General features: G+C 33.0%; 1 protein-coding gene across 3 annotated transcripts in view; it reads left to right on the top strand.

The window, feature by feature from the left end:
* Positions 1 to 15,777, top strand: part of Pgant9 (Polypeptide N-Acetylgalactosaminyltransferase 9) — a 97,133-nt gene that overhangs the window by 62,761 nt on the left and 18,595 nt on the right. For all 3 annotated transcript variants that reach the window (XM_064357266.1, XM_064357265.1, XM_965305.4), the window contains 2 exons: positions 5,068 to 5,176; positions 14,795 to 15,383. In XM_064357266.1, the coding sequence (XP_064213336.1) occupies positions 5,068 to 5,176; positions 14,795 to 15,383 (698 nt within the window). The remainder of the gene's footprint in view (positions 1 to 5,067; positions 5,177 to 14,794; positions 15,384 to 15,777) is intronic.

The following is a 15,777-nucleotide window of genomic DNA, read 5'->3' on the forward strand; positions in this document are numbered from 1 at the left end:
AACGGAAATTTAATTTACACCTAAACTGTAGGAGATAGGAATATGGTGTCGCGGACTTTTCTATAGGAAATTTAATCCTCTACAACTTTGTTCTTTACACTTTTTTTATATCTTGAACCGTATTTCCAGCGTTTTGATAAATATGCGACGGTGCGCAAAAAATATCGCTTAGAATTATGAATTTGCGTTCTACCTTATATTTTTGCGAACGCTGCGAATACGGTTGAAGATACAAAAAAAGTGTAAGAAACAAAGTTGTAGAGAATTTAATTTTCTACAAAAAAGTCCGTGACACCATAATTCTATCTTTAACGGTTTAGGTATAAATTAATTTTCCAATACTTGACCACCGGCAAAATGAAGCAAATCCGTCGTTTGAGCGTCTTTGAGTGACTTTGGGGCCTAAATAGTTTAAGATAAAGAAATGGTTTCGCGGACTTTTTTGTAGAAAATTTAATTCTCTACAACTTTCTTTCCAACGTTTTTCTTGTATCTATAACCGTATTCGCAGCGTTTAGAAAAATATGGGACAGAGTGTAAAATGTTAAAAGTTTGAAACTTTTTATAAATATAGTATATAATAAAATTTTTGCATTGTGTTTATGTCATTCTGTGGAGATTTTAATGCTCTATTTGCCTGCATTTTTTTGTTTGCTATGTGTTAACCATTATAAGAATACAACTATTTTTTGAGTTTATTGCTCTGAAATCTTATGCGGTAATAGAACAAGTGCGCTCTCTGACGGTATTAACGGAACTATCGAGGTAGGGAACGTTTTATTTGTACGTCGTTTCTCATCCTAACCTTTAGATATCCGTAGTCTAAACGAATAACTTTGAATACTATTAATTAAAAACGCACATAGTCTCTGCACATGTAAACATAAAATAAAAAAAATACTGCTAATCAAAAAATGCTACAATGTTAAGGACTTTTTTTGACATCTAATAGTAAATCGTTTATTCGTTTATAACATTATTGTTTTTATTTTAACGTTATTTTTTAAACTACCATGAATATCGGAATCTGGACTAAGATTTGCTTCAACGACTGGACGAATATTGAACTGAATTTGTCGAAAGTATATAAAAAGGATAATAAGGGCCCTAAGTCGGAGCCTTGTGGTACACTTGAAATTATTAATTTAAATTATTTAAATAATAAAAAATAAAGAACTTAGGAATGTAACTGTACTACAAAGTAGTAAATGATTTATCTTATCAAAAAAAAAAACCTTCGAAAAGTCCAGTAATAATGAGGCAGTATTTAAGCCACCATTAGCGTTTCTGATTATGTTATCTAAAATATGGGTTAGTGATCCATTAGTATTAAAACCTTTTCTAAACCCCGATTTTGAAGAAGAATATGAAAATTTGAAATTACTTTTTCTAATATAGTGGATACTTTTTAAGTGAAAGTATCTGTTGATATTAAGAAAATTTGAGATACTGAGGTTTCAAGATATAGAAAATTGCTTTTTTATATTCCTATATTGTTTTGTTTGAGAATTACATTTATGTGTTTGTGTCTTTCTTTTATTTTTATTTTTTTTCGTTTCTTTTTATTATTTTTCGCTGAATTTTTTCAAAAAAAAAAAACGTCCAAAAACCTTAAAGTAAACTTTACAATTCTGAAGCAACAAATTCTTGATTGATTTAATCAAGATAATAAATATTCAAAAGTGTGGACACAGACTGAAAAAACTAATCCAATGTACAAAACAACGACTTATAGAGTTTTCACTGCATTTGAGATGGAGTTGAAATAATACTATAATAGGCCTGAATTCTCAACAATTTTGGCGTCAAACACTCGCATCCTCATTAACGAACGTACAATAATAAACTTTGAAACGATAAAGCACCACATTACAAAATCCGCATTCACTGAACTCAACTCGAACAAATCCCGACAAATCTCTCGCTGCAGAGCACGAGTTTGGCTTGAATTTTAATAAAACGAAGGCGAAAAAAAAATCTTGTTGTTGTTGGATCGATTAATTCCCGTGTAGGGCAAGGTGGCGTAACGATCTCGAGGTAAACGCATTCAGAGAGGTTGAGTTTTTTATTCGAGATTGGCACGGACCTGGATAGAAAACCCCCACATGGGAATAGAGGCATCGCATCCTCTTCCTTGACGTCCCACGAGTTTTACGCAATTTTCAGAACACCATTATCTGGGTATACCCTTAGTAAAATGTAAGACACCGCCCCTCGAGGGCACAGAAAATCGAAAAAATCTCTAAACAGTTGGAAGGTATCAAATTTCAGTGCAAATTTTTTGCTCTTTATAATAAAATGTTTTATTACCCAATTACAATTTTTAATACGCGCATAGCGGTGTGTATAAAATTTATTAGCATTGCTGGAAGTTTTGAAAATCTGAGCGAAGATTAGACACGTCGTTGCCTCATTCGTGTTTATTTTTCTTCGATAAGAAGCGAGCTAATAATTTAATAAATTAAGTTAGATTAAGCAGATAACGTTGGTAGACAATTCTTAGAAGATTAATTTAGGAGTACTTTTAATAATGTCTACAGTTGGGACTAATTATTACGTATTGAAGCGACTTTTTTACGTTTGTTATATAATGATTTGATGATTTGGTTCAGGAAGATTTAATTTTTTTTTGTTATTATTTTTTGTAGTTTGCAAACATTGAGAAGACTTTTCGGTTGGTGATCGTAATCAGCAAATTCTGTTTATAGATTACAGATCGTAAGACGTAGAGGAAGAGCAGCGATCTGAGGATCTATTTCAGTTTTTGTAACGTGTTCGAGCTACAAAATATTATAAACGAAAATAAATCTATTTACTTATTTAACTAGACTTTTATTACTGTTGAATGTGTACTTGATTAATAAATGGTTTTCCTTGTTTTTTTTTCAGAGAGGTTTATATCTAGAAAGTCTAGATGTCTTCTTGAACACCGCTAAGCATTTTTTTTAATCTTCAACAAAAAAAAAATCATAACTCAAAAATTAAAAGTCGTAGAGCAATGAGGTTTGTTCCATTGAATTCAGCGGTTCATTTTCACGATGTTTAAAATTTTGAATTTTTTTTTGCTAAAATTTCCTGAGTAATACACTTACCTTTAAGAAAGTGAAAAAATTATTTTTTTTTTAAACTCGTTCTATCAAAATTTTTCGGACTTATATATGCCCTTACAGCCCACAAAAGTTGTTAAAAGTCCACAAAAAGTTCATATGTTCGATTTTTTGATGTTTGATTTTTTCAATTTTCGTCGCAGTTTTTGTCGGTTTTGGGTACCCGGAACATTTCTCGAGCAATAGCTCCGGAACTATTAGAGATAACCTCATGAAGTGAATTATCGTTGGAAAGCTCTTTGAATTATCTATTTTTTTCAAAAAAGATTATTGTTCTCCGACTAATAGTTTTCGAGCAAATTGCTGATAAATGCAAAAATTGGTAAAATTTTAAAAAATTCATAACTAAAAAACTACTGGAAATTTGGCAATTTTCTCGATGCCAATCGATTCCCCGGATCATTTTGCATAGGTATGGATCAAAACAGTTCCACTTTTTACAATAGTTTAGCCGTAAATGAGAAAATAAAAAAAATTAAAAAAAGTTAACACCCCCCCCTTAAAATCGGCCAATTTTTAAAGTGGCTCAAAATCAAATAAAACCGATTTTAACTTATAGATTTTGATGTGCTCTTTACGATCGAACAAACCGTTTTCTTCTAGCTCTTTTAGTTTGGCCCTAATCGGCGTTTGAAAATTAAAAAATTTTTTGCGAGATATTACCTTGAGTCCTATGCCGTTTTGTAGAGTTTCTTATTCCGGTTGTCCTCCATTTTTCCGTTTCTTGATAACTCTAATAGTTTCGCCGTAATTGGCGGTTGAAAATTGAAAAAAAGTGAAAATGGAAACCGTTTTTTGCGTTTTTCTCGGAAACTGTAAGACTTAGAGCAACGAACAAAAAACCATCTGATAGCGCTTCATTTTATCTATTTTTTGACCAAACCCGGAGCCGCTCCGGGTAACGGTTCCGGCTACAGAGGCGATCAAAGTTTTTCACTAAAAAAATTCATAAAAAAAAAACTAAAAGTTGTAGAGCATTGCGGTTTGTTCGATTGAATTCTACGGCTCATTTTACATATTATATCAATTTTTCACTAGATTTAAAAATTTAAATTTTTTTGCCTAAATTTAGGGTAGCCATTTGTCATAGTGAAAAATTTTATTCATTAAAAAAATTCATAACTCGAAAACTAAAAGTCGTAGAGCAATGCGGTTTGTTCCATTGAATTCAGCGGTTCATTTTCTGTATTATACTAACTTTTCACGAGATTTAAAATTTTCAATTTTTTTGCCCAAATTTCCTGAGTAATAAATACACTTACCTTCAAAGTGATGAAAAAAAACTCACTTCAGCATACTCTTATGGACTTCTTTATGTCTTAGCAACCCACAAAAGTTGTTAAAAGTCCACAAAAAGTTCATATGTTCGATTTTTTGATGTTTGATTTTTTCAATTTTCGTCGCAGTTTTTGTCGGTTTTGGGTACCCGGAACATTTCTCGAGCAATAGCTCCGGAACTATTAGAGATAACCTCATGAAGTGAATTATCGTTGGAAAGCTCTTTGAATTATCTATTTTTTTCAAAAAAGATTATTGTTCTCCGACTAATAGTTTTTGAGCAAATTGCTGCTAAATGCAAAAATTGGTAAAATTTTAAAAAATTCATAACTAAAAAACTATTGGGAATTTGGCAATTTTCTCGACGCCAATCGATTCCCCGGATCATTTTGCATGGGTCAGGACCAAAATAGTTCCACTTTTTCAAATAGTTTAGCCGTAATTGAGACAAGAACAAAATTGACCCGGCGCATCCACCATTTCTTGCTCGTAATTTATTTGCCACATAATGGCCGCCTAGATAAACACGTATATGTAGATCGATTAATCGCAATAAGATTAATGAATACGAACAAAACAGGTCGCGTAAATAGAAATACGTGACGTGAAATGCTCTATAATTTGTGTTTGTTATTCGCTTTAATAATTTTGTTAAAAAAAACGTCTTATCTCTTATTTGCAGCCGACGTAAAGAAGTTGGTCGACGCTGGCTGGCAGAAAAACGCCTTCAACCAATACGTCAGCGATATGATAAGCGTCCACCGAAGTTTACCGGATCCCAGGGACGAATGGTAAGAGACGGAGTTTTAGCATTTATATCGAATTCGAAACGTGTTTGCGACTTTTTCCCCAAGATAAACGCAAACAATTAAAAGTTTTGAATTTAAATCCGAGTGTTTTTCGCTGTCATAATCACATTTTTTTTTGAATCGTGAAACGATACAATTTCTCCCGGCGCATCCACCATTTTTAGCCAATTCGATTAGGGGGCTTCTAAAGAAAATATAATGCTCTTTGTCTAATTGGATCAAACGTTAAACGGGTTAGCGATTGATTTAGAAGTTTCCATTTTCGTCTGTTTTAGACAGAGCAGGCTGGGAAAATCGATACTGACTAAAATTAAGCTGAAAAATTAATTAGACGGGTATATTTAGAACGAAATATTTTAATATTTGATTGGATGGCGAGGTGAGATGGCAACACACCGGGGGTCATTGTCACTGTTGTCACTCTTTTATTTACCTAGTTTTGAATATGCAGTTCTGCGGCTTGGAGTTTCGTTGCATGACCTATTTTCTTTTATTGCTCGAACTGGTCATATCGAGATATGTTTGTTTTATGCACATATTTACTCTTTCGAGAAAATTTTAATAAACTGTTACACAAACCGGTTTTAATTAAAACGGATTGACTCGTCACGAAATAATTAATTTATTCGGAAACAATAATCGCTGTTTGAAAATAATAATAATTCGTGTGTCAAGACGCGGCAATTCCACTTTGATTAGCACAATCCTCCCATTTTAAGACTTGCTATTCATTGGTCCTCATGCTCTTAACTCACTCGAGAGTAATTCTCCTTCGTCGTAATGTCTCGTCATTTCCAATGCACGAAGTAATTAAAGTAAGCATTACGCAACTCGACCGTCAATTAATCACCCCCGCAACTAAATTTTCGTTTACTTTTTGAGGCCAAGGTTGACGTTTGCCGTCTCACGTAATTAATTCGGCCCTTTTGAAAGGACACCAAAGGCCCTTGTGTAAGAACAAAGACCGGTGTTGTAATTGTTGCCAGAGTTACCGGAAAATTTTCAAAGGGGACAACGGTTTTGTGTGCGAAAAATCTAATTAGGATGCGACGTGGATGAGATTGTTATTAAGTACAGAAAAATGGAACAAAATTCCGGTTTGCATTTTTCTGTTCAAAAAAATGACCGTGATATGATTATGGCCCAGAATAACATTATACCTTGAAATTTACAACGTTTGCTAAAAATTAAGATAGACATTTTCTATAGTGGAAAATTTTGTTCAACAAAAAAATTCATAACTCAAAAACTAAAAGTCGTAGCGCAATGCGGTTTGTTTCATTGAATTCAGCGGCTCATTTTCTGTGTTATACCAACTTTTCACGAGATTTAAAATTTTTATGTTTTTTTGCTAAAAGTAATAACTTACTTTACCTTCAAGAAAGTAAAAAAATATTTTTTTAAACTCATTTTAGCAAAGTTGTATGGACTTTTATATGTCTTAACAACCCACTAGAGTTGTTAAAAGTCCAAAAAAAGTCCATTTGTTTGATATTTTGATGTTTGATTTTTTTATTTTCTGTCGCGATTTTGGTCGATTTCGGGTTACCGGAACATTTATCGAGCAATAACTTCGGAACTATTAAAGATAACCCCATGAAGTGTATTATCGTTGGAAAGCTCTTTAAATTATCTATTTTTTTCAAAAAAGATTATTGTTCTCCGACTAATAGTTTTCGAGCAAATTGCTGATAAATGCAAAAATTGGTAAAATTTTAAAAAATTCATAACAGAAAAACTATTGGGAATTTGGCAATTTTCTCGATGCCAATCGATTCCCCAGATCATTTTGCATAGGTGTGGATCAAAACAGTTTTACTTTTTAGAATAGTTTAGCCGTAAATGAGAAAATTAAAAAAAATAAAAAAAGTTAACACCCCCCCCCTTAAAATCGGTCAATTTTTAAAGTGTCTCAAAATCAAATGAGACCTATTCCATCTTATAGATTTTGATGTGCTCTTTACGATGGAACAAAGCGTTTTCTTCTAGCTCTTTTAGTTTGGCCGTAATCGGCGTTTGAAAATTGAAAATTTTTTTGCGAGATATCGCCTTGAGTCCTATGCCATTTTGTAGAGTTTTTTATTCCGGTTATTCTCCATTTTTCCGTTTCTCAATAACTCTAATAGTTTCGCCGTAATTGGCGGTTGAAAATTGAAAAAAGTGAAAATGGAAACCTTTTTTTGCGTTTTTCTCGGAAACTGTAAGACTTAGAGCAACGAACAAAAAACCATCTGATAGCGCTTAATTTTATCTATTTTTTCGACCAAACCCGGAGCCGCTCCGGGCAACGGTTCCGGCTACAGAGGCGATCAAAGTTTTTCACTAAAAAAATTCATAAAAAAAAAAACTAAAAGTCGTAGAGCATTGCGGTTTGTTCCATTGAATTCTACGGCTCATTTTACATATTATATCAATTTTTTACAAGAATTAAAAATTTAAAATTTTTTGCCTAAATTTAGGGTAGCCATTTGTCATAGTGAAAAATTTTATTCATTAAAAAAATTCATAACTCGAAAACTAAAAGTCATAGAGCAGTGCGGTTTGTTCCATTGGATTCAGCGGCTTTTTTTCTCTATTATACTAATTTTTCACGCAATTTAAAATTTTCAATTTTTTTGCTCAAATTTCCTGAGTACACTTACTTACATTCAAAAAGGTGAAAAAAAATTTTTTTTTAAACTAACTCCAGCAAATTTTTATGGACTTCTACATGTCGTAACAACCCACAAAAGTTGTTAAAAGTCCACAAAAAGTCCATATGTTCGATTTTTTGATGTTTGATTTTTTCAATTTTCGTCGCAATTTTTGTCGATTTTGGGTACCCGGAACATTTCTCAAGCAATAGCTCCGGAACTATTAGAGATACCCCCATAAAGTGTATTATCGTTGGAAAGCTCTTTGAATTATCTATTTTTTTCAAAAAAGATTATTGTTCTCCGACTAATAGTTTTCGAGCAAATTGCAGATAAAAGCAAAAATTGGTAAAATTTTAAAAAATTCATAATTAAAAAACTACTGAGAATTTGGCAATTTTGACGATGCCAATCGATTCTCCGGATCATTTTGCATGGGTGAGGATGAAAATAGTTCCACTTTTTAGAATAGGCTAGCCGTAATTGAGAAAATAAAAAAAATAAATAAAAGTTAACACCAATTATGGCTCAGAATAACGTTCTACCTTAAAATTTACAACGTTGTTATTTGGTTATATGATTACGTTTTCTTATAACGTTTATGTTACGTTATTCGTTTTATCAATTTTTAATGTTTAAAGTACGTTTTAACTTAACGTTGTTTTTACGTAAAAATTGTAAGAGAACTTTAACGTTATTAATAATCGTATTTATAACGTTTGTCTTAAACGTATAATTAACGTTTCCAAAAATCGTTTTTTTTTCTTTACGTTATTTTACGTTAGTTTGATTATTGAGGTGATGGTTCTTCCAAATATTCGAAGCTGAATATTAATCAACGTCGTGAAACTTTTTTAATTTCCGAAATAAAACGTTCGACAATCACCAATCGAAACTGAAACATTCCCTCTCGAGAGACACCTCTCGAATTCGTTTCATGTCAAGCTGCTGTCGCCTTTTTTTCATTTCATTGGCTCGTCATCGAAAACCTAATTATTCGAATTTAATTGGCGGAACGTGATTTTTGGTAACAACGCGCCATCTGTCGGCCGCCGAACGTTCAATTTAAAATTCATGAAGTCGAAGGGGTGGCGTTTTTTGCATATAGACACGTGTCGAGGGACGGAACAAAGCACGAAAATGGGATGTCAGAATTTAAGACAAAAAGTTGAATTAGCTCTGGAAATATGGGAAAACTTTCTGGTTATGTACGTGACACTAAGGTTTAAAATTTTCGGCGCGAAAATATTTTTCCGGGATTTATCTCCGCACTTTGAACATTAATAAACGGTGGCGTAATTATGGACATCTTGGACGTGTAGTTTGGAATTATCGGCATTCCGGAATGATTAATGATGCGACGTGTACGCCCGGAGCCGAAACCGGAAACCGGCCGATGCGCAAATACCGGAAAAAAACCGAACCGGCTTCTATTGTTCCTGCGGCCGGTGTTCCGGGGATATTATTACGTTAAGTGGGGGATTTTTTAAAATGGAACGTGGTTACAATACCGTCTAAGTTTTCGAGAAAAAGCACAAGGCAATTAAAAAAATACAGGCAGATAGAGAATTAAATTCTCAATAGTAGGAGACAAAAATGATGCACAAATTATGTCGTAAACTTAATTAAAAAAAAACTCAAAGTTTTAGCATTCTGCTGCAAATTCGATCAAAGAGACAAGAAAGTTGTAGAGAATTTCATTTTACCGGTGGTCAAGAATCGGAAAATTTTAATTAGAATTTTCAATAAATTTTATTATTCTTTGTGTTTTTTAATAATTTTTAATAAATAGTATTTTTCTTCTTTCTACAGTCCTCCATATTTATTAAAATTACTGCAAACCGGAGTGGTTCCGGATTTTTTGTGTATTTGCCGCCGGAAATCAATAGCATGGAATATTGTTTCATTACAGTTATTTTCGGTGAGTTGTAGTTTAAAAAACAGAGAGAGAGAATTTTGTAATACATGGATTTTCTGAATGTTATCAAAATCGCTTCAACGGTTGCAGTTATTACGAAATATTTTATGTAAATAGCACGTACGTACAAACTTTCAGGTGCATGTGTTGTCGCCTCCGGACAATTTTTATGAATTTATATATCTCTCGGAGAGTTTCTAATTGTAAAGCTGAATTGAATTAAAAGTTTGTATAGTTTTTCTCCCGGTTTGTTAGAGAGACGCGACGTTTAAATAAATAATAATCGCTGCGCGATTCCGCCTTCTTGTTTCCGGTTTAAGACGTAACTTCTCGTCTAATTCCCGCGTAATCGCCTCCGGGCTTGTGGCTCGTCCTAGAACTGTCGGAATTAGAATATCAGAGATTTCGCACAGAGTCGAAATTAATGCCTCCTAAAAGGGCTCAGTATGTGTGCGTAATTAAGGGTGTCCGCGACTAGCGATTGAAAGCAAGTTTTTTCTCTAAATTCACAGCAGAATTTCAAGTATTACATATCAAATTCATGGTTTTTTAATTCTATATTTTGACAAACAGTAAACTTTCAAAAATATTGAAAGGAATTTTACCCAAAAAATTAATAACTCAAAAACTAAAAGTTGTAGAGCAGTGCGGTTTGTTCCATTGTATTATACCAACTTTTCACGAGATTTAAAATTTTCAATTTTTTTGCTCAAATTTCCTGAGCATCTTTACCTTCAGAGGTGAAAAAAATTTTTTTTTAAACTAACTCCAGCAAATTTTTAAGGCCTTCTACATGTCGTAACAACCCACTAAAGTTATTAAAAGTCCACAAAAAGTCCATATGTTCGATTTTTTGATGTTTGATTTTTTCAATTTTCGTCGCAATTTTTGTCGGTTTTGGGTACCCGGAACATTTCTCGAGCAATAGCTCCGGAACTATTGGAGATAACCCCATGAAGTGTATTATCGTTGGAAAGCTCTTTAAATTATCTATTTTGTTCAAAAAAGATTATTGTTCTCCGACTAATAGTTTTCGAGCAAATTGCTGATAAATGCAAAAATTGGTAAAATTTAAAAAAATTCATAACTAAAAAACTATTGGGAATTTGGCAATTTTCTCGATGCCAATCGATTCCCCGGATCATTTTGCATAGGTGTGGATCAAAACAGTTTCACTTTTTAGAATAGTTTAGCCGTAAATGAGAAAATAAAAAAAATTAAAAAAAAGTTAACACCCCCCCCTTAAAATCGTTCAATTTTTAAAGTGGCTCAAAATCAAATGAAACCTATTCTATCTTATAGATTTTGTAGTGCTCTTTACGATGGAACAAACCGTTTTCTTCTAGCTCTTTTAGTTTGGCCGTAATCGGCGTTTGAAAATTGAAATTTTTTTTGCGAGATATCGCCTTGAGTCCTATGCCATTTTGTAGAGTTTTTTATTCCGGTTATCCTCCATTTTTCCGTTTCTCGATATCTTTAATAGTTTCGCCGTAATTGGCGATTGAAAATTGAAAAAAAGTGAAAATGGAAACCTTTTTTTGCGTTTTTCTCGGAAACTGTAACACTCAGAGCAACGAACAAAAAACCATCTGATAGCGCTTAATTTTATCTATTTTTTCGACTAAACCCGGAGCCGCTCCGGGCAACGGTTCCGGCTACAGAGGCGATCAAATTTTTTCACTAAAAAAATTCATAAAAAAAAAAACTAAAAGTCGTAGAGAATTGCGGTTTGTTCCATTGAATTCTACGGCTCATTTTACATATTATATCAATTTTTCACAAGAATTAAAAATTTAAAATTTTTTGCCTAAATTTAGGGTAGCCATTTGTCATAGTGAAAAATTTTATTCATTAAAAAAATTCATAACTCAAAAACTGAAAGTCGTAGAGCAATGCGGTTTGTTCCATTGGATTCAGCGGCTCATTTTCTGTATCATACCAACTTTTAACAAGATTTAAAATTCTAAAGTTTTTTGCTAAAAATTAATATAGACATTTCCTATAGTGTAAAATTTTATTCAACAAAAAAAATCATAACTCAAAAACTAAAAGTCGTAGAGCAATGCGGTTTGTTCCATTGAATTCAGCGGTTCATGTTCTGTATTATACCAACTTTTCACGAGATTTAAAATTTTCAATTTTTTTTGCTCAAATTTCCTGAGTAATAAATACACTTTTACCTTCAAAGGGGTGAAAAAAAATTTTTTTTTTAAACTAACTCCAGCAAATTTTTATGGACTTCTACATGTCTTAACAACCCACAAAAGTTATTAAAAGTCCACAAAAAGTCCATATGTTCGATTTTTTGATGTTTGATTTTTTCAATTTTCGTCGCAATTTTTGTCGGTTTTGGGTACCCGGAACATTTCTCGAGCAATAGCTCCGGAACTATTGGAGATAACCCCATGAAGTGTATTATCGTTGGAAAGCTCTTTAAATTATCTATTTTGTTCAAAAAAGATTATTGTTCTCCGACTAATAGTTTTCGAGCAAATTGCTGATAAATGCAAAAATTGGTAAAATTTAAAAAAATTCATAACTAAAAAACTATTGGGAATTTGGCAATTTTCTCGATGCCAATCGATTCCCCGGATTATTTTGCATAGGTGTGGATCAAAACAGTTTCACTTTTTAGAATAGTTTAGCCGTAAATGAGAAAATAAAAAAAATTAAAAAAAAGTTAACACCCCCCCCTTAAAATCGTTCAATTTTTAAAGTGGCTCAAAATCAAATGAAACCTATTCTATCTTATAGATTTTGTAGTGCTCTTTACGATGGAACAAACCGTTTTCTTCTAGCTCTTTTAGTTTGGCCGTAATCGGCGTTTGAAAATTGAAATTTTTTTTGCGAGATATCGCCTTGAGTCCTATGCCATTTTGTAGAGTTTTTTATTCCGGTTATCCTCCATTTTTCCGTTTCTCGATATCTTTAATAGTTTCGCCGTAATTGGCGATTGAAAATTGAAAAAAGTGAAAATGGAAACCTTTTTTTGCGTTTTTCTCGGAAACTGTAACACTCAGAGCAACGAACAAAAAACCATCTGATAGCGCTTAATTTTATCTATTTTTTCGACTAAACCCGGAGCCGCTCCGGGCAACGGTTCCGGCTACAGAGGCGATCAAATTTTTTCAATAAAAAAATTCATAAAAAAAAACTAAAAGTCGTAGAGAATTGCGGTTTGTTCCATTGAATTCTACGGCTCATTTTACATATTATATCAATTTTTCACAAGAATTAAAAATTTAAAATTTTTTGCTTAAATTTAGGGTAGCCATTTGTCATAGTGAAAAATTTTATTCATTAAAAAAATTCATAACTCAAAAACTGAAAGTCGTAGAGCAATGCGGTTTGTTCCATTGAATTCAGCGGTTCATGTTCTGTATTATACCAACTTTTCACGAGATTTAAAATTTTCAATTTTTTTTGCTCAAATTTCCTGAGTAATAAATACACTTTTACCTTCAAAGGGGTGAAAAAAAATTTTTTTTTTAAACTAACTCCAGCAAATTTTTATGGACTTCTACATGTCTTAACAACCCACAAAAGTTGTTAAAAGTCCACAAAAAGTCCATATGTTCGATTTTTTGATGTTTGATTTTTTCAATTTTCGTCGCAATTTTTGTCGGTTTTGGGTACCCGGAACATTTCTCGAGCAATAGCTCCGGAACTATTAGAGATAACCCCATGAAGTGTATTGTCGTTGGAAAGCTCTTTTAATTATCTATTTTGTTCAAAAAAGATTATTGTTTTCCGACTAATAGTTTTCGAGCAAATTGCTGATAAATGCAAAAATTGGTAAAATTTTAAAAAATTCATAACTAAAAAACTATTGGGAATTTGGCAATTTTCTCGATGCCAATCGATTCCCCGGATCATTTTGCATAGGTGTGGATCAAAACAGTTTCACTTTTTACAATAGTTTAGCCGTAAATGAGAAAATAAAAAAAATTAAAAAAAAGTTAACACCCCCCCCTTAAAATCGTTCAATTTTTAAAGTGGCTCAAAATCAAATGAAACCTATTCTATCTTATAGATTTTGATGTGCTCTTTACGATGGAACAAACCGTTTTCTTCTAGCTCTTTTAGTTTGGCCGTAATCGGCGTTTGAAAATTGAAATTTTTTTTGCGAGATATCTCCTTGAGTCCTATGCCATTTTGTAGAGTTTTTTATTCCAGTTATCCTCCATTTTTCCGTTTCTCGATATCTTTAATAGTTTCGCCGTAATTGGCGATTGAAAATTGAAAAAAAGTGAAAATGGACACCTTTTTTTGCGTTTTTCTCGGAAACTGTAAGACTTAGAGCAACGAACAAAAAACCATCTGATAGCGCTTAATTTTATCTATTTTTTCGACTAAACCCGGAGCCGCTCCGGGCAACGGTTCCGGCTACAGAGGCGATCAAAGTTTTTCACTAAAAAATTCATAAAAAAAAAACTAAAAGTCGTAGAAAATTGCAGTTTGTTCCATTGAATTCTACGGCTCATTTTACATATTATATCAATTTTTCACAAGAATTAAAAATTTAAAATTTTTTGCCTAAATTTAGGGTAGCCATAGTCATAGTGAAAAATTTTATTCATTAAAAAAATTCATAACTCGAAAACTAAAAGTCGTAGAGCAATGCGGTTTGTTCCATTGGATTCAGCGGTTCATTTTCTGTATTGTACCAACTTTTAGCGAGATCTAACATTTAAAAGTTTTTTGCTAAAAATTAAGATAGGCATTTCCTAAAGTAGAAAATTTTATTCAACAAAAAAAATCATAACTCAAAAACTAAAAGTCACAGAGCAATGCGGTTTGTTCCATTGGATTCAGCGGTTCATTTTCTGTATTGTACCGAGATTTAAAATTTAAAATTCTTTTGATAAAATTTACTTACCTTCAAGAAAGTGAAAAAAATTTTTTTTAAAAAACTCGTTCTATCATAGTTTTTTAATTTTGGAATTTGGAAGACATAAAAAACGAGTCAAACATTTCCATTTTTAACAAAACAAACTTATCCCCCCAAAGTCTTGTTTGTCAACAAACGCCAAAATCAATTTGTTGCAGGTGTAAGGCTCCGGGTCGTTTCCAGGAAGCCCTCCCCCAAACCTCCGTCATTATTTGTTTCCACAATGAGGCCTGGTCTGTCCTCCTTCGAACAGTTCATTCAGTCCTCGACCGCTCCCCTTCACATCTCATCAAGGAGGTGATCCTTGTGGACGACTTCTCCGACATGGATCATCTCAAGCAGCAACTAGTCGACTATTTCGCCTCCGAACCCAAAGTCAAGATAATCCGTGCGAAAAAACGCGAAGGTTTGATTAGAGCCCGTCTTCTGGGGGCGGCACATGCCGAAGGCGAAGTTTTGACTTATCTGGACTCGCACTGCGAGTGCACGACGGGCTGGTTGGAGCCGCTTTTGGATCGGATAGCAAGGGATCCGACGACGGTGGTGTGTCCGGTTATAGACGTAATCGATGATACAACATTGGAGTATCATTTCCATGATAGTGGAGGAGTCAATGTGGGAGGGTTCGATTGGAATTTACAGTTCAATTGGCACGCGGTGCCCGAACACGAGAAGAAGAGGCACAAGAATCCGGCCGAACCGGTGTATAGTCCCACCATGGCTGGGGGGCTTTTTAGCATTGATAAGGTAAGTGGACAATTGTGTTTTTTGCAGGTGTTTTAATCACAAAGCGAGAAAACGCTTTTTTTATCACATAAATTGCAATTTGAAACGAGAATTTAATTAATTGTGCGATCAAACTTTTTACTTGCCAAATGTCCCTAAACCAACTTATTGCAAGTGTTACTTTAATTCAGCTGTAGGTAAATACTAGCTATTACGTAAAATTTTTTTCAATGATTTTTCATCTTTTCGAGCGTTTTAGTTTATTATTTCACAAAAATTAGCAAATCAGGCCGAAAATATTTTTTTTGCCTTTGTCAAATAAAATTTTTAGTTAAGAAACTTGAATACTTTGCAAGATTTTTTTATAAAAACTAAATATAAAATCACACAAAAGGTAAGTTTTTGTTGAAGAAAA

The sequence above is a fragment of the Tribolium castaneum genome, chromosome 6, assembly GCF_031307605.1.
Source record: "Tribolium castaneum strain GA2 chromosome 6, icTriCast1.1, whole genome shotgun sequence".
Classification (NCBI taxonomy): domain Eukaryota; kingdom Metazoa; phylum Arthropoda; class Insecta; order Coleoptera; family Tenebrionidae; genus Tribolium; species Tribolium castaneum.